The sequence below is a fragment of the Schistocerca nitens genome, chromosome 4, assembly GCF_023898315.1.
Source record: "Schistocerca nitens isolate TAMUIC-IGC-003100 chromosome 4, iqSchNite1.1, whole genome shotgun sequence".
In the NCBI taxonomy this organism is placed as follows: domain Eukaryota; kingdom Metazoa; phylum Arthropoda; class Insecta; order Orthoptera; family Acrididae; genus Schistocerca; species Schistocerca nitens.
Window position 1 is genome coordinate 917,155,284 of NC_064617.1, and position 20,019 is coordinate 917,175,302.

General features: G+C 38.0%; 1 protein-coding gene across 3 annotated transcripts in view; it reads right to left on the reverse strand.

The window, feature by feature from the left end:
- The window catches only part of LOC126253520 (uncharacterized), a 96,679-nt gene extending 79,581 nt beyond the window's left edge, over window positions 1-17,098 (reverse strand). Inside the window, exons 1-2 of one of the 3 annotated variants that reach the window (XM_049954895.1) lie at window positions 16,873-17,098; window positions 7,453-7,648 (exon numbers count right to left, since the gene is read on the reverse strand). In XM_049954895.1, coding sequence (XP_049810852.1) covers window positions 7,453-7,585 — 133 coding nt within the window. In that variant the 5' untranslated portion in view covers window positions 7,586-7,648; window positions 16,873-17,098. Of the gene's footprint in view, window positions 1-7,452; window positions 7,649-13,857; window positions 13,876-16,555; window positions 16,703-16,872 lie in introns of those variants that run through there. The other 2 variants (XM_049954896.1, XM_049954897.1) reach the window with 2 other exon arrangements.
- Window positions 17,099-20,019: the final 2,921 nt, after the last annotated feature.

A 20,019-nucleotide genomic window follows, 5' to 3' on the forward strand; every position in this document is an offset into this window, starting at 1 on the left:
GACAGGCTACAACCCTGTCTCACTCCATTCCCAACCGCTGCTTCCCTTTCATGCCCCTCCACTCTTATAACTGCCATCTGGTTTCTGTACAAATTGTAAATAGCCTTTCGCTCCCTGTATTTTACCCCTGCCACCTTCAGAATTTGAAAGAGAGTATTCCAGTCAACATTGTCAAAAGCTTTCTCTAAGTCTACAAATGCTAGAAATGTAGGTTTGCCTTTCCTTAATCTATTTTCTAAGATAAGTCGTAGGGTCAGTATTGCCTCACGTGTTCCAACATTTCTGCGGAATCCAAACTGATCTTCGCCAAGGTCGACTTCTACCAGTTTTTCCATTCGTCTGTAAAGAACACGCGTTAGTATTTTGCAGCTGTGACTTATTAAACTGATAGTTTGGTAATTTTCACATCTGTCAACATCTGCTTTCTTTGGGATTGGAATTATTATATTCTTCTTGAAGTCTGAGGGTATTTCGCCTGTCTCATACATCTTGCTCACCAGATGGTAAGAGTTTTGTCAGGACTGGCTCTCCCAAGGCCGTCAGTAGTTCCAATGGAATGTTGTTTACTCCCGGGGCCTTGTTTCGACTCAGGTCTTTCAGTGTTCTGTCAAATTCTTCACGCAATATCGTATCTCCCATTTCATCTTCTTCTACATTCTCTTCCATTTCCATAATATTGTCCTCAAGTACATCGCCCTTGTATAGACCCTCTATATACTCCTTCCACCTTTCCGCTTTCCCTTCTTTGCTTAGAACTGGGTTTCCATCTGAGCTCTTGATATTCATACAAGTGGCTCTCTTTTCTCCAAAGGTCTCTTTAATTTTCGTGTAGGCAGTATCTATCTTACCCCTAGTGAGATAAGCCTCTACATCCTTACATTTGTCCTCTAGCCATCCCTGCTTAGCCATTTTGCACTTCCTGTCGATCTCATTTTTGAGACGTTTGTATTCCCTTTTGCCTGCTTCATTTACTGTGTTTTTATATTTTCTCCTTTCATCAATTAAATTCAATATTTCTTCTGTTACCCAAGGATTTCTACTAGCCCTCGTCTTTTTACCTACTTTATCCTCTGCTGCCTTCACTACTTCATCCCTCAGAGCTACCCATTCTTCTTCTACTGTATTTCTTTCCCTCATTCCTGTCAATTTTTCCCTTATGCTCTCTCTGAAACTCTGTACAACCTCTGGTTTAGTCAGTTTATCCAGGTCCCATCTCCTTAAATTCCCACCTTTTTGCAGTTTCTCCAGTTTTAATCTACAGTTCATAACCAATAGATTGTGGTCAGAGTCTGCATCTGCCCCTGGAAATGTCTTACAATTTAAAACCAGGTTCCTAAATCTCTGTCTTACCATTATATAATCTATCTGATACCTTCTAGTATCTCCAGGATTCTTCCACGTATAAAACCTTCTTTTATGATTCGTGAACCAAGTGTTAGCTACGATTAAGTTATGCTCTGTGCAAAATTCTACAAGGCGGCTTCCTCTTTCATTTCTTCCCCCCCAATCCATATTCACCTACTATGTTTCCTTCTCTCCCTTCTCCTACTATCGAATTCCAGTCACCCATGACTATTAAATTTACGTCTCCCTTCACTAACTGAATAATTTCTTTTAACTCACCATACATTTCGTCAATTTCTTCATCATCTGCAGAGATAGCTGGCATATAAACTTGTACTACTGTAGTAGGCATGGGCTTTGTGTCTATCTTGGCCACAATAATGCGTTCACTATGCTGTTGGTAGTAGCTTACTAGCATTCCTATTTTTTTTTATTCATTATTAAACCTACTCCTGCATTACCCCTATTTGATTTTGTATTTATAACCCTGCATTCACCTGACCAAAAGTCTTGTTCCTCCTGCCACCGAACTTCACTAATTCCCACTATATCTAACTTCAACCTATCCATTTCCCTTTTTAAATTTTCTAACCTACCTGCCCGATTAAGGGATCTGACATTCCACGCTCCAATCCGTAGAACAACAGTTTTCTTTCTCCTGATAATGACATCCTCTTGAGTAGTCCCCGCCCGAAGATCCGAATGGGGGACTATTTTACCTCCGGAAAATTTTACCCAAGAGGACGCCATCATCATTTAACCATACAGTAAAGCTGCATGCCCTCGGGAAAAATTACGGCTGTAGTTCCCCCTTGCTTTCAGCCGTTCGCAGTATCAGCACAGCAAGGCCGTTTTGGTTAGTGTTGCGAGGCCAGATCAGTCAATCATCCGGACTGTTGCCCGTGCAACTACTGAAAAGACTGCTGCCCCTCTTCAGGAACCACACGTTTGTCTGGCCTCTCAACAGATACCCCTCCGTAGTGGTTGCACCTACGGTACGGCCATCTGCATCGCTGAGGCACGCAAGCCTCCCCACCAACGGCAAGGTCCATGGTTCATGGGGGTAGGATCTAATAGTGGGGAGGACATTTCAAAAGAAGAAAACCTTACTAATGAAGATAGCACTCACCCTTACATCAGAATCAGAAGAATTTGCTTCAGACAATGAGGTTGGTAGTGGCAATTTGCAGGCTGTAGAAGTAGTTAAATTGAAAGATACAAGCATCGGTCGGAGTTTGGTACCCTTTCCACATAATGGAAAGGCATTCAGTGTAAACAAAATGAAAGAAACAGCTGGTCCCACTTGCTTTTCAAGTAATTATGAACAAAACTCTCTCCACTACTGTGTTGCAAATGACTAATATTGAAGGCCAAAGAATGTATGGTGACAAATGGAGAGAGTTAGACGAATTTAGTTTAGAAGCATATATTGGTGTATTATTGCTTGCTGGTGTTTAATCGTATGTTGAATCAATAGGCAGCTAATAGTATCCACAATCAGGCAGATCAATTTTTCCTGCTACAATGTCATAAAGATGTTCTTTCACATCTCTCCAGTGTCATGTTTTGACGAAAAGTCTGGCTGGCAGGTGCAAAGAACGAACGACAAACTAGCACCTATAAGGTTCAATGGCTGGAAATAATTGCAAAATTTTGTAATCCTGAATTAAATGTTGTTGATGAGCAACTGGTGGGCTTTAGGGGTCACTATCCAAACAATATATTCCAAGCAAACCCACCAACTATGGGATAACGATACAGACACTGTGCAACAGTGCTAGTTCGAATGCTCTGCAAATACAAATCTACACAGAAAAACCACCTGGTGTACCACTTCAGAAAAGCCAAGGCATGCGTGTCGTTATGTATCTGTCATGAGCTAAGAGAACAGAATGTTGTATTTGGTAATTCTTTTACACACAATAATTTTCACATCCAATATCCCAAAAGAATGGTTACAATGTTGGGTACACTCAGGAAAAACAAGACTGTAAGTTATGCCAAGACATCCACAGTTCAGAATTCTGTTTCTGATTAAGATACCACAATAGTTTACTAGAATCCAAAGAAAAATAAGTATGCTGTTCAAATGAGCACAATGCATAATGGTAATGAAATCAGCAACAGAGAAGATGAAAAGGTAAAAGTTATATTAGATTACAATGCTACAAAAGGTGCAGTTGAAATGCACTACCAGCTTACTGCCACATAAACATGCGAGGAAAATACTCATCACTGGCCAGTAATTTTATTTTATAATATGCTCGACACCACTGCCTACAATGCTTTTGCACTGTGGAAAGAAATCAATCCAGAGCTGAAAATAAATATTCTTCTCAAAAGAACAATATTCCTCGAGGATCTAGGAAGACTTCTTGTTACTCCGTACACGGAAGACAGGAAATGACTGCTACAAAATGCAACAGCCACTGCTATTGTGAGATAGATACAAACACAGGACCATCCCATATCAGGCTCTATACCAACAAGGATTGAATTATATTAAATTTCATGTAATAATATTTTAATCTCCTAGAGTTTTGCCAATCAAGTCATTATGACCCAAAGTACCAAGAGCATATGCTATTTTCAAGGAGAATAGCACAGTTAGTCACTAATTACTTTACTGAAGGTCTTCAGCCTGCCAAAACTTTGGAATTCTTACATTACAGCCTGCCCAAACTTTTGAATTTTAAAGAGTTATTTGTAAAGAGGGTGCTTTGTTAATTTACACTGCAATGCTGCACAACAAGCAATTTGACCAGTGTTAACTCCTACAATTACACCTGCCCCTAACAGCTGGAAAAACCGAACACTGTGGTTGATAGCAGATGTGGTCTCTGGCAATATACCCTAGTTGGTCACAGAAATTTCAGTCATAAAGAAACCACACACACAACATAATGACAAATCCATTTAATCATTTTCAACAAGTTTTCTTTCTGGAAACAAAGTCTATTGGTCTGACCAAAAAACCTGGCCCTTGCTAGACTAGAATGTGGACCATACAAACCTCTTTAAGAATAATATGTTGGTTTGAAGAATGGAGTGCATCCTAAATGTGTTGTATAACATTTGTCCTATTAATTTCTGTGCTTTTTGGTTTGTATCAGTCAGAAAAATTTTACAGTTAACCCTGGAAATTTTGCGCAACAGATTTTTGGGTGTCTGTTGAGATCTACATTAAAAAAGAAAACTTATTGAAAATAATTAAATGGATTTTCCCTTCAGTGTGTGTTCTCTTTTCCTGTTTATGATTTTTGCTGCCAATTCAAGAAGAATTGCCACATCAGAACGAACAGAGGAAATGAAGCTGGCTCCTAAGAGTGATGCACTCACTAACACAGAAGAGAACAATGAGATATACATGGGGCCTCAGGCCCCAAATACGAGTAATAATAATATTGTTATTATTATTTAAATTCTGGAAAGAGGCAGTCTTTTTTAGTCCATTGACTTTCAGATGATGTGACAATCAACCAGTCCATGCCAGAATAGGCCAAATCATCGTCAGTAAAGCAGCCTTGTCAATAAAAATCACTTCGCCGTTATCACCTGACGATTGAGACTAAGGCCTGTTCAACACCACGACCGAAAAAGTCTTGCTGGCTTAGTTACTCACCTATAATTTTCACTTCTTCTTCAAGCTGGGCTTCGGGCTACTGGAATTAGGTTCTCTTGTTCCCCTAGCAACCCTCATCATGTAACCCCCGCCCCCATGGTTTCCTTTTCTAAACCTGAGTACCGTGTATTAATTACATGCCCACATCACTTTCCAATCTTGATTACACTGCTTTCTCATCCTGATTACACCTCCGAGGGGTTGTACAAACTGGCACCAGAAGTGACATGCCAAATTCACTCTCAGCTTTGAAGTGCTGCATACAAATTACTAAGATATGAGCAGATGCGTGAAACCATTGTGTGGAGATTTGTTCTGAGTGACAGTAGATGAGTGCTTAACATATTTCGTCTGGGCTGACAGCCCAATCTACTGAGAGCTGCTGCCACCATCACTGCTGTGGCTGCATGAGGCCGCTCGGACACGTCCATCACCTCTGCCACCCTCGCACAGTGCTACACTGTGGGAACAATGACCCAGTGCCAGCCGCCGTGTCACTGCCCAATGCTATGATGCTGTCTGTCAATCAATAAATGTGATTTGCGAGTTTAAATTTCAGGGGGAAGATGCAACCAGCATCCAACACTGCCCAAGATGTTGATGAGAGCTGCCACCAAAACCGTTTTGTTGGTATCGATGCATGTAATTTAAGCCGATGCCCAAAATTTAGGTCACAGGGACAGCTGGACATTGATCACAACAAGCATGCAAGGCTTGAGTAGCTCACTTCCCCATTTCCACTTTTTCCACAGCCGTTTCTGTCCCAGCATGTAACTGTCATTGCAATGAATTCGCTGGTTCCCACCTTTGCGGTTAAACCAGGCAAAAATTTCCACTCTGCCATACAAAATGGGTGTCCCACACAAACTTCCCTGATTTCAAAGACACAGGGGAAAAAACCAGAGCAGATATGACAATGAAAAATGCACCACATTGTAGAGCATCTCAAAGAATTTATTTATCATCACTACACATCTACATGTGAACCATTTGTAGCATGAAGAATATTGAGTCTATATACAATTTCTTGCCAAGTTCTTTGTAACATTTCCTCTGTTATTGTTGCAATCGCATTAGTGATACAATGTCGCGACGAAGGAATATCATCCACTTTGGTTGCATACACGCTGTCCTTCACAAATCCCCACATGAAGAAATCAAGCAGCGTAATGTCTGGTGATCGTGGTGGCCAGGCAATGCGTCCTCCACGTCCAATCAAACGATTGGGAAATTTCCTATCCAGGAACTTGCGAACAGCCGTTGACCAATGCAGCGTAGCTTCATCTTGTTGAAAAATGATGTTGGGTTGCAAGTCTTGTATCTGAGGGTACACAAACTACTCCAACATTTCAAGATACAGTGACCCATTTACTGTTTGTTCCACAAAGAACGGTCTAACAATCCTGTCGTGCATTAGCCCGCACCAGACATTTAGTTTAGGGTTATCACGAACATGTTCAATGACAATGTGCAGATTCTGCGAACCCCAAATCCGAACTTTATGCCTATTAACCCTTCTGGATACATGAAAGGTTGCCTCACCTGAGAAAAAAACATCTTTCCATGAAGCTGGCATCCATATCAATATGTTGCAGCTTATCCGCAGCAAATTGTTGTTAGCATGGTTTGTCGTTTGGCATAAGATGTTTCAGAATTTGCACTTTGTACGCACACATAGAAAGATGCTGCTGAACTACACGATGCAATGTTGATCAAGGTACATCAAGTTGCCTAGACGCTTGACGAATTGACTTATGTGGGTTTCTGAGAAACGTTTGATGTCCTCGACTGTCTCTTCTGAAACTCCGTAACGTGCACTGCCAGAATGTTTTAGAACACTTCCTGTTGCCAGAAACTTCCTATACCATTCCTTAATTGTTTTCACATCAGGTGGATCGCATTCAAACACACATGGCGATAATTTCTTTCCACAGTAATCGGTGATTTTGTTTCTGCAAACAACACTACTCCTTGCGCGCGCTGCTGTGGAGTCGCCATTTTCACTTATGTGACCATGCTGCACTCTGGCGACGATACTTGACACTTCTGACGCAGGAATATAAATTCTTTGAGATGCTCTACAATGTGGTGCATTTTTCATTGTCACATCTACTGTGGTTTTTCTCTCTTGGGTCCTTGAAATCAGGGAGGTTTAAGTGGGACACCATGTATTATAGAAAAAATATCAAACAACAATCAGATGAGAAGAGGATAATTTGTAACAGTAATGTTATTCGTTTAAAATTTGTATTGGTAATGGTTGTGGCGTTACAATGAAATATGTATTGCAGATACCTAACATTCAAACATAAAACACTATTTGAAGGAATGAAATATGATCTATATTTTCATGGAGTATTTCTGAAAAACCTGAATTTTATATTCTACTATTTAACCTTAATGGTGTTAAAAACCTGCCATTGTTCTCATGTTTTCTTTGTTTGCTGCCCCATAGCTACCAATTTCTATTTGATTAGCATACTAACCTTTGCTTATTTCTGCCTGCGACATTTCTGGATGTCTTGTAAGAGAAGAACATTCTTTTGAATCACTGCTCTCATTCTTTCTTACACTTTCTCCTTCAACATTTAGCTGTGTTACAGCATTTGATTCAGACATTTTCTTTAGTTGCTTTGAATAGTTGCCTTCAACTTCCTGCTGTGCAGTTTGTTTTCACTGTACCTGAAAAAATATTAACTAAAGTAAAGAAATAAATCTGTGCTGATTAGATTAGATTAGAGATTAGATTAATACTAGTTCCATGGATCATGAATACGATATTTCATAATGATGTGGAACGAGTCAAATTTTCCAATACATGACATAATTAAGTTAATTTAACAACATACTTAAGTTAATATAACAACTTTTTATTTTTTTTGTTTTTATTTATTTATTTATTTATTTTTACTTTTTTTAATAATTTTTTTCTTCCTTAATTTATATCTAAAAATTCCTCTATGGAGTAGAAGGAGTTATCATTCAGAAATTCTTTTAATTTCTTCTTAAATACTTGTTGGTTATCTGCCAGACTTTTGATACTATTTGGTAAGTGACCAAAGACTTTAGTGACAGTATAATTCACCCCTTTCTGTGCCAAAGTTAGCTTTAATCTTGAATAGTGAAGATCATCCTTTCTCCTAGTATTGTAGTTATGCACACTGCTATTACTTTTGAATTGGGTTTGGTTGTTAATAACAAATTTCATAAGAGAGTATATATACTGAGAAGCTACTGTGAATATCCCTAGATCCTTAAATAAATGTCTGCAGGATGATCTTGGGTGGACTCCAGCTATTATTCTGATCACACACTTTTTCGTGCAATAAATACTTTATTCCTCAGTGATGAATTACCCCAAAATATGATACCATATGAAAGCAATGAGTGAAAATAGGTGTAGTAAGCTAATTTACTAAGATGTTTATCACCAAAATTTGCAATGACCCTTATTGCATAAGTAGCTGAACTCAAACGTTTCCGCAGATCATCAATGTGTTTCTTCCAATTTAATCTCTCATCAATGGACACACCTAAAAATTTGGAATATTCTACCTTAGCTATATGCTTCTGATTAAGGTCTATATTTATTAATGGCGTCATACCATTCACTGTACGGAACTGTATGTACTGTGTCTTATCAAAATTCAGTGAGAGTCCGTTTACAAGGAACCACTTAGTAATTTTCTGAAAGACAGTATTGACAATTTCATCAGTTAATTCTTGTTTGTCAGGTGTGATTACTATACTTGTATTATCAGCAAAGAGAACTAACTTTGCCTCTTCGTGAATATTGAATGGCAAGTCATTAATATATATTAAGAACAACAAAGGACCCAAGTTAAATTACCATGAAACAAGAAACAAACATGTTTACAAAATTTAAGCCTAAGCGTGACTTCGCGAAGTAACGATCTTTTCGTGTTTTCCGAAAAAATACGCAAAGAAAAGTCAAACCTTCAACGGCAAGAGAACTTACTTTCATTTATTCACTAACACATTATACTCCATAAATACCTTCATGAAGGAAAGCCTCCAGGTATGTGGAATGACTGAAGTTTACATTAACAGGCAGAAGTAGCAACTGCTGACTACAAATTATGACCAGTATCAATTTAATCCAAATTATGACCCAAATTTAATCGCACTGACAAAAATCAAACAATGGAAAATCCAGGATGGAATGTAACAATATACTGAGAAGGAAAGTTTCCACCCACCATATAGCGGAGATGCCGAGTTGCAGATAGGCACAACAAAAAGACTCACAATTAAAGCTTTTGACCATTAAGGTTTTTGTCAACAATAGACACACACACACACACACACAAAAATGCAACTCACACACACGACTGCAGTCTCAGGCAACTGAAACCACACTGACAATTATTAAAATTATTTTACACCTTTTGTAAGTATAGTGGAATACAACCATTTACTGCTTCTCACCTTCTAACCAGCTACTTTGCATTACGCATTTTATGTAACTTCAGTGATTTTCACAGACAACTACAGATGTCTATGTACTGAAATTGTTGAAAACCTTGCAACTGAAATTGTTGAAAACCTTGCAGCAACAGACATCAATAAACTCTAATCACTAGTTGTCAGCTGATTTGTTCAGCAAAGCTGTCAACACAGACTGTGTGCTGGCTCTTTGCTATTGTATGATGTTATATAATTGTCTCTTCTGACAAAATTCTCTACTATTCTGCTAGCTCAGACAGCACACGGACAAAACAAACAGCTATATCTTTCTGTGCAAGCTCTGATTTCCCTCATTTTATTATGATGATTGTTTCTTCCTATGCAGGTTGGTATCAACAAATTATTTCTGGATTCGGGAGAGAAAGCTGATGGTTGAAATGAGAAGATTCTACCTCAATAGAAAATGTTTTTGTTTTAATGATGTCCACTCCAAATCCAGCATAAGTCAGTGACACTCTCTCTCTATTTCACAATAATACAAAACATGCTACTCTTCTGTGAACTTTCTCAATGTTCTCAGTTGATCCTATCTTTTTAAGACTCCCAGACCACGCAGTAGTTCTCCAAAAGAGAATGGACAAGCGTAGTACAGGCAGTCTCTTTAGTAGATCTGTTACATTTTCTGCCAATAAAGCATAATCTCTAGTTTCCCCCCCCCCCCTCCCCCAAACATTTTCTGTGTTCTTTCCAATTTAAGTTGTTCCTAACTGTAATTCCTAGGCATTCGGTTGAATTTACAGCCTTTAGGTTTGAGTGATTTAACATGTAACCAAAGTTTAATGGTTTCCTTTCCGCCTTCATGTGGATGACCTCACACTTTTCATTATTTACAGTCAAATGCCTATTTTCACATCACACAGATATCTTTCCTAAATCATTTTGCAATTTGTTTTGATCTCCTGACGACTTTACTAGACGATAAACAACAGCATCATCTCCAAACAACCTAAGATGGCTGCTCAGATTGTCTCCATCTCCTAAAGCATTTATACAAATACGGAACAGCAGAGGGCCTATCTTGGGGAAGGCAAGAAATCACCTCTGTTTTACTCGATGACTTTTCCTCAATTACTATGAATTGTGACCTCTCTGACAGGAACTCATTCAATCATATAACTGAGAGGATATTCCCTAAGCACACAATTTCACTACAAGTCACTTGTGTGGTACGGCGCAAAAGCCTTCTGGAAATCTAAAAATCTGGAATCAATTTGAAATCTCATGTCAATAGCACTCAGCACTGCAAGTGTGTAAAGAGCTGGTTGTGTTGCACATAATCTCCACTGTAAGCAGAAGGTCCACTAGAGCACCATACACTTTCTGGATGCCGCGTACACTACACTATATGACTCGTGGACGATGCTCTGCTCTTCCTGAGGGGCTTGGTGTAGGATCATACGTCGAGACCCTCTGATCACAAGTTGTCAGCTAGTGCGTTCAGCTAAGCTGTCAAAACAGTTCGCACGCTGGCCACCAAGAGCACTTTGATTAAATTTCAGTGCGATGCTCTATGACTGTTTGTTCCGACAAAGATTTCGCTCAGTTACCTACGAAGCTTGACTGATATATCTACTTGTAAACTATCATTTTGCCTCGTTTCATTATATGTTTGGATTGTTCTGTCTGTGCTGCAGTGACCCAATTTATTATAAGATAAATGTTGTTCTTGATACACCAAAATTAACATTTCACATCTCTACCCGGCAGACTTATGAGCACTTCATATTCAGTTTGGAAGTCTATCAACTAGTCTTGCGTCAACCTCTTTCATATGAATATCTGTGTTAAGGGACTTATTTTTTTTATTGATATTCGATGATTTCCATTCTTCTGCCCAGTATCTACTGGGAATTTGTTGTAGGCTTTCGCACCAAAATTCTTACATTGAAATATCAATACATCTACTGCCCATACATCACTAAAACGTTTCATTGACTCAAGTGATATGCGCAAGTTATCAGTTTAAATGCATTTCTTTCTTCGGCTCCAGATGCTCACTGTGTAGCCTATTTTGTAGGTATGCGCAGAGTCGTATAAGATGAAGCAGATTGCAACGGTTGTCAGAAAGAAGGTCAAATACAGCCAGTAACAATGCCCCTGATGCTTACATCTGTCAATGAAAAAGTTCTTTTATTCAATCTATTAAGGTATTTGTGGTTAACAGTAGTAATGAATTTGTGATGAACTGTGAAAACCACAACCAAAGTATTTAAAGTAAAATTGAAGCCTTAAACAATTCCATATTAGAACACTGGTCAACTGACAAATATTTTTTGATAATTTTATTTAGGACCAAAAACTATGATGGTACACCTCCCACAGCCCTTTTGTGAGCTGTTATTTTGGTAGGAAGTGTATTTCCACTACCACAAGATGTCAGGCACATCAGAGGTGGTACTCCCAAAACATTTGTAAAACCTTAAGTTGGTGGCAAGTATGCAGTAAGTATAGCTCCCAAGCCCCTTGGCGGAACTACTTGGGTAAGAAGCAGACTTCCCAAGAGCTTTAAAAATAATGTTATTTGATGGGATGCATACTTCCCTTGGCACTAAAAGTCATCCCTCACAACAAATAGAAATTACAGTTGGTGTATAGGACTACCACTAGACGCTACGAGTGTACCGAAGAGGTACAATGCAAAGAGTTAAGCAGTTTATTTGAAGACATCAGTAGGAAATTGAAAATACCAAAATAGTGAAATACATGTTGGCAACTCCTCCTACAAGTTATCAGAATACTTGGACTCAGGTATGTAAATTCTGCTTAATACTAATGTATGCACATTTATTTAAATTAATATATATTTTTTTAAAAATTCTGAGTATGCAGATGCCTGATAGAGTTTCTGAAGCATTAGATAAAAAACAACAGCTCAGTGGTACATGAAGCAACTGTTTTCTGCTATAAAAGATAGTATAGATAAGTAAGTATGTAAATGTCTGAATACATAGATTATGTTGTTTGTTCTTAAAATGTAATACCACAACAAATAAAATATTCTTATAAAAATGAACCATACACGAATAAAACTACTAGGCCCCTACTTCATTCTGACTCATTCAACATCCCTGAAGGCTTTATTTCATGATGTGTTTAGAGAGAAAAGCCTTTCAGCCATGAGCAAACAATTCACTGAGGGTACTGACTGATTGGCTAGCAGAAATAAAATTAGTTAAAAAAAAAAAACTGTAGCCACGAACTTTCACAAACACCACACAAAGCAAGAAAATGATCACTCTTTGAAAATCACATCAAATGTCGAAACTATTGGAAGATGTCAAGCTTTTAGGTACATCTATGCTGAGTGATCAAAAATGAAACACACACTTTCAAGATCTCACAGCTACACTATCAACTATCTGCTGTATGCTTCAGGTGCTAAACACTAGGTGCAACTGACAAACACTGTTACAGGCATATTATGCATATTTCCAGTCTGCAATTAGGTATGGAATAATAATCTGAGGGAACAAATCCTGTAGTCAAACTGCATTCAAAACCCAAAAATAAACTACCAGACTTGTTTGTAACATAAAAGTGATACGATTCATGTCATCCTCTTTCTTCCCTGCACTAAAAATCCTGAATCTTCCATACTTGTATCCACATGAAACAACAGTCCTTAGAGACTATTCAGTAACAACCAGTGCATCTTGGCATACTGTGTCTGTGCGTAAGTATATAACCATAAACATTAATAATACTCATGTCTCATGATCCAGAACTTCTGCATATCAGAATAGTATTTTCATAGTAGAACACAATAATACAATCACCTACCAAACAATATCCAATTAAATATGTTGCCTTTTGTTTTTGAGGCCCCCCCCTCCAGTTGCAGTTTTACAAGTAATATGGGATTTACTCCACCTTTGGAAACAGTAAAGGATTCTTAGTTGGACCAGCCGTGTTTCGCTTTAGTTCAAGCATCTTCAGTGGTAATGAAAGAAAGCCTACTTAAAAAGGGCTGGAGTTATTTCTGATGGACCACTGCTTTTAAACCATAAGTGAATTCATTGAGAAAAAGTGGACTTCTTATTATGTAAAATTATGTCACATTAACTTAAAATATTGTATTACTGTTGTCACATACTGAATTGTACTTGCAAATATTGTTTGTGACAATACAGTAATTTATACATGTTTAATGTCAAACTCATTGTCTATAGTGATGACATCATAAATTGCATTGGCATTATACTGTCCATATGTAATGTTTAATTATGTACTAACTTGTACTATGTATCTGTATAAGAGGTCAGTATAGTAACTAAATAAAATGAGTAATGATATTTATGGAAGACAATGTGTAAATGAATGAGAGATAAGAACAGAACTACTCAAACTGTTAAGTTAATTCCTGAACAAGAAAATGAATGCAGTGGTTCTGTAAATATACTCACCAACACACATAACATAGGCCAATACTAAATCATTGTGTCATATGGATCACAGTAACAGGTATAACCACCAGGAATGTAAAACACAAGACAAGATATACACCCACTACAAGCGAATGAAGCAATGACTAACATTCTGTTGACTACTTTAAAAAACATAACCAACTTTAGGGAGATTATTTTATCACGGCCATCAGCCATAATATATTTGCTCTTGAATGGTAGCAAACTATAACTTGCATAATTATCAGTAATGTCACTAATTTGGCAGTTATACTACTCTACTTCTGTCTAACAGCCTGTAACATTATGTGCCTGCATTTGTTACTGATCAGAAAACTGTACTCACATACTATATACATGATTACTTATGAAGAATTACTACATTGTTTGTGACATTGCTAACACAGAACCCAAAAATTCAAATAACCTCTACAGGAGTGTTTCGTAAGGAGCTTCCTTATAATCTGCAATGAATAAAAATAATGTCTGTGTGAATTTATGGACTTAGGACATCCAACAGTGAGGTTATTAGCATCGTACTAACAGTAATGTGAATATCTACAACAAATTAAGTGTAAGAAATCAAAGAAATTACTGTATGTGAGTATAGATTAATACACATTTTGTAACAACTCGTGTATGCTTTCCAAGTTGAAGGCCATGTTAATTAATCTAATTTTTTAAATGCAATCAACCACGGTACTATGAAACAAACTTTTGAAACTATGTAGATGACAAGTAGCCACAGCATGAGTTAAACATAAAAGCAATAGAGATTCACCTTTTGACCATGAAGTATCAACATTGCAGCCTTGATGAAACAAGCGGGCTAAAAGTACCTGGTGAATGACAGTAATGTGTTTAAAATATAAAATTACTCTGGTATTTGGCTGGGATAACAAGTGGGATACATCAAGTCAAAACTGCTCAACAAGCAATGTTTACAAATAGAAGAAGCCACATAAGCACATAACTACTGAAAAAGGAGGAAATCATACTGATGATATGATTACCAAGATCATCTGGATTGAAAATTTTTCTCTTCCCATAAGTAATGGTGTGAAGCAGTGAATGGTTAACATGAGTAAGATGGTACAGTTTGTAAAGCCGATCTTACAAAGGTGGGATGAAAATTGAAAGGAAAAAAATGTAGAACTAAAATACATTATGCTTCTGCATAATGAGTCAAATATGAAAAAAGAGAAAGAGGGAGAGCAGGATTCAACAGCAACTGCACTTGATCTCTTGGAAGATATTGGAAATACTATGCTGAATGCAAATTTGTCTTAAAAAAACTGATCTATGGAAGTAACGGGTCTTATTAACATGATAGAAAAATTTTCAGATGTGGTACACTGCTGCATCATGAACATTTATGAATTCCAATACAGTTTGAAAGATTATTGTAGGCCTATAATTTTTTTCCTCACAATCTATTGATGTACAGTGAAGTTAGAATAACTTTTGTCGAGGAATACATAGAACTGCCATGAGTAAACTGACAGTATTTTAGCATGTAATATATCAAATGAGGCAAGCGAGAAGGTTCCCTTCAATTTTCTGTTTACAAAGGCAAACAAATCAGTTTCATTTGCCAAAGGCAAAACAGCTACTGTACACAAAAACAGTGCCTGTCTCTTGTCCCTGAGAAGTCAGCCGAAGGTTTGCATTTATACAGTAAAGCAAAAAGTTAATATTCAAATACAATATGAAGACTGAAACAACGCATAATAAAGAATACAACTTAAAACACAAATCTGGCATCTGCTAATGATTCCATATCATCAAACACTTCAACGAGGTTGGGATGGACATAATATAGCAGCCTTGCATCGAGCAATGGTGATCAGCACAATATACCTTTTCTGTACTGCATCTGTTTTGCATAACTTCTTCAACTAAAATGAAAATTGCCTTTACATAAACACTTACTGTTTTTTGGGCATTTTTAAGTATCAGAGGCACTATAATACAACAATATGTCAAAATATTAAGCCATTTCATTGTTAAATAAAATGAACAACCCTGACTTCTTTCAACATTACACAGAACCCTCTCCACCGAATCTCTGTAATAATGATTTACGACATAATGCTGTTGAAGAATGATCTACAGGTTAACTGATGGATGGCAAACAAGTACTCCTACATGAAAACGAAAATGTTCTATAGTATATGTACTATCTTTAAATTCCTATTCCGACAGTGGTTCAAATGGCTCTGAGCACTATGGGAATTAAATTCCAACAGTAATAGCATTCCAAATACAGTACAATGGTGGGCAATTACTGTATATTACGTATATTTAGTTATATACATAAAACTGATAAAAGTAAGCATCTTGAGCTGTAGATCGTGAATCAGTATATTATCACTTTTTTTTAACAGCTGTAACTGACACACAAGTTTTACAATTGCACATTAAAGCTTCCCGGTACGCCAACAAATTTTCCGTCTACTAGTCACATCTTGTCACCGACGTTTTTTCTATATAAAAAAACGCTGGCACTGAATTAACAAGCTAGTAGAGTCTACCAACAATTGCAAATCATCTAAAATAAGGCAAACTTTATTGCTTCCCTTAATCGTTATTAAAATCATAACACACAAGTCCGCGTCGCGACAAGGTTTTTAAGGACAAGACGAGCAAATGGAACTAACGCACTAACTTTACTGTATCGTATTCGAATATGACAAACCTTTGTTATATATGTATATATATATCAATACAGTGCTTCTCCTTAGACGCTCTGCCACTTCCTACACTCCGTATTCCTTACTTTACAATTTATATTAAGCAGGACTTTCCCCACAATTACTACGCATTCACGCCAACACTATTGCTAAGTATACGGCCCCAGTGTTACAAACACTCACACGAGATGTGTTATCAAGTTGTAATTATAAATCAAACTTCTATTTAGATATTTGTGGTTGGTGTCAACACTAACTGCGAAACTGATTACATTAAAACAACTGCGCTCAACAAATATAAGAAGACTGCAGTTGTGCTTACCTTCCGCTTTAATCAATAATTTTTTTTTCTATTTTTACTACGTTACCGGGGAATCCCAGACAACGCCTTTTTCACTTTGAAACAACCAATTACAATCTAACAGCTGTATTTTAAAAATATACATGAAATCAGATCACTTGCTGAGTACATGGATAAGTTGTAAACCAACAACTGTTTTTTGTGTCAACGTAATAAAAACATAAAATTATAATGCGCAGTTCCAAACATCATTTTTATAAAGCCGCACTCTCTGACACTTCCAAAGATGCTGCAACCTGAAGTGGCTTTTTGATAAAGAATTATCTTTGACATAAATATACTATATTCGGTTGTAACAAATAATTCACGCCCAGACCACAAATTTTATATGGAGAAACTCATATAATTTCATACTTCTTTCTAAAAACCTGCAAAATACTGTTCTATTAATGTGCAACAAAGTGATAGTGACCAACCACTGTAGAAGCGTGTACTACCGGACAAGAAAAACCGCTATACATTACAATCAGGTATCAGCAGACATGAATTTCTTACACGTGCAAACTCGCCCCACGCCCTGCATGCGTAAGTGAGCATACATGTGGAAACATATACTTGCACACTGTCATACCAACTTACATGTAAGTTACGATAGTTGAAAGCAGTTCTACTTTCATGCTCGATGTCGCTTTCCCCAGCATCGCCTGCGAGCTTTAGCATCTGCCGATAGGTGGATTTGTTCTCATTCTGCTCCGGTTCGTACGGGAGCATTTATCTAGAATCGTTTATGTACGTGGAAAGTTAGCATCGCATCAAATAATTAACTTAATCTTCTGCTAAGAAAATAAATATTTTCTAAAGCGGCAAAATATTCTTAAACAGTGCTTGAGAAATATCATCCAAGCCTTCTGCCATTCCTTACATTCACTTATTTGGAACAGTGTTTGAAGTGATGAAATGGATTAAAGAGGTTGGTATTATTGCAGAATAGTCAATATGGTACCGTACTTATTTTTGTATTTCAGTATAATGGTAATAATTTTTTGCTTCAGTTTATGAGTGTACACTCTTTGACATAAAACTTGACCGGCGGCCGGCCGCTTCAGATCCGCCGATCGCGACATGGGACAAAAAAAACTGGCCAACTCGCAAATTCTCTAAGTCCGATTATCTGCACAATCTGGCAACACTGTAGACTGCGGCACTTCCTGGAGGAAAACTTGTCCCATGATAGAGAAACTCTAGGCTGATTACGCCTGTGGTCTAGCGGTAGCGTGCGTTGTTTCTGTTCATAATGTCAGTGGATTAAGAGCAGCTGGCATAAAATATTTTTATAGCCTCTTCTGTCTGAATGCTGAAGACGTGAATGTAATGGTAGCGCAGATTCAATCTATTTCGCTTTGTGACACACCGATATCAAAAATTTTATCCAGTAACGTATTTGCGGCAGATTTCCTGCAGACTGTCCTCCTCTGGACGCCGCATGCGTCAAAGCTCCGGGATCCATTTGCTGGCTACTGACAGCGGCCGTGGCGACAGCAGCGGCGCTGCACTCCCCCGTTCTGTATCGAAAGCGCCTGCTACCGCTCATCGCTTTTGATGATTTAAAACGCTTTATTATTAAATGTTGCTCCACAGAAAATTTCTACAATTTCCATTCACGCTCAAAAGCAACGGAGACAGACGCCCTGATTAGTAGGCGGGTATTATATTACATTAATCGGCAAGAGCTGAGTATGGCCCGAAATTAATTTTATAGAATAGGACGAAATTAAACCACCTCACTATATTCGATGAATTTATAAATGCTTCATACCTCGTTTCTTTTCCTTTCAAACTCAATTATTTGTGCAACTTTTGGTCAATGTTTGGATGTTTTCGTCAAGCCAGAGTGAGCGTCTGTGGTGTAAAGTGTATTACAGTTCTTGTTTCATTCCTTATGGTAAGTCTATGCGATAAACTGTGTGAATACCTTGCAATGCATGCTCTGTAGCAGTGCAGGAACACTGCACATTTGGAGTTCCATGTATGGGTTCATGAAGTATTTATTGTTGATCGGAAGTGATAGTTAAGGTCATCAGATTTAAACCAGAAAAATTTGTCGTTTTGAAGGTTTCAGAGAACGGAAAGGAATTGCTAACGCCGGTGTTAGAAAACGTCTACAGTTAAATGCTATTGCAAAAATTTAGAAGAAGGGAACTATATTAATGAACATGTGCACTTCATAAACAACCTTCTGACATGTTAGACCTATATGACGAACAAAGCTCAAATTTATATCGTTGACAGTCGGTTTGAATCTTTTCAGGGTCTATTTTACAGTGAAGCACCTTGGAATTTGCAAAGCAGAAATCCATGATATTAACTTAATTTACTAAGTCGAAATCGGACGAAGATTGATGTTTAAAGGCATTCTTCAGATTTCGCATAAGAAATTTTTACTAGCAGTTTGCAACTCCATTAATTAAAATGGAAAATAAAAGGTTGTAGTCAGCGGCTTCTACCGTGATTCGAACTGCTATGTCTTATAGTACAAGCACTGCAACGCACAAGGGAACCTCTGAGCTAACGACACACTGGCGGCCAGAGGCGGAATACAGACACTGCGTGGTTGCCTGAGCCTCAAAACGCAACCTTAAACACACGAACAGAGGAGGTGGAGATTACTGTTTTAACGTCCCGTCGACAACGATGTCATTAGAGACGGAGCACAAGCTCGGATTAGGGGAGGATGGGGAAGGGGAAGGAAATCGGCCGTGCCCTTCCTAAGGAACCATCCCGGCATTTGCCTGAAGCGATTTAGGGAAATCATTGAAAACCTAAATCAGGATGGCCGGGCGCGGGATTGCACCGTCGTCCTTCCGAATGCACACACAAACAGGTGTTACTTATGTGAAGAACGCCGTTCTTGGAGTCCAGAAATTAAATATACTTTCTAATTGTGTCATCTTGCAGTGGATTATATCGTACGAGTCTTCGATGTGGAAAACGAATGTCAAGTGAATTTAGCGAGGTAACGCCGACCTACACCCGGAAGTAAATGCACTATCAGAGTGTTGACAAATACTTGCTACGACGCTGCCATTTCTAGGCTCTCTGACGAGGCAGCTCTTCAGCGAAATGCTTGCCGTGATTCTCCGATACGGTTCTTCAGAGTGGAGACGCGCG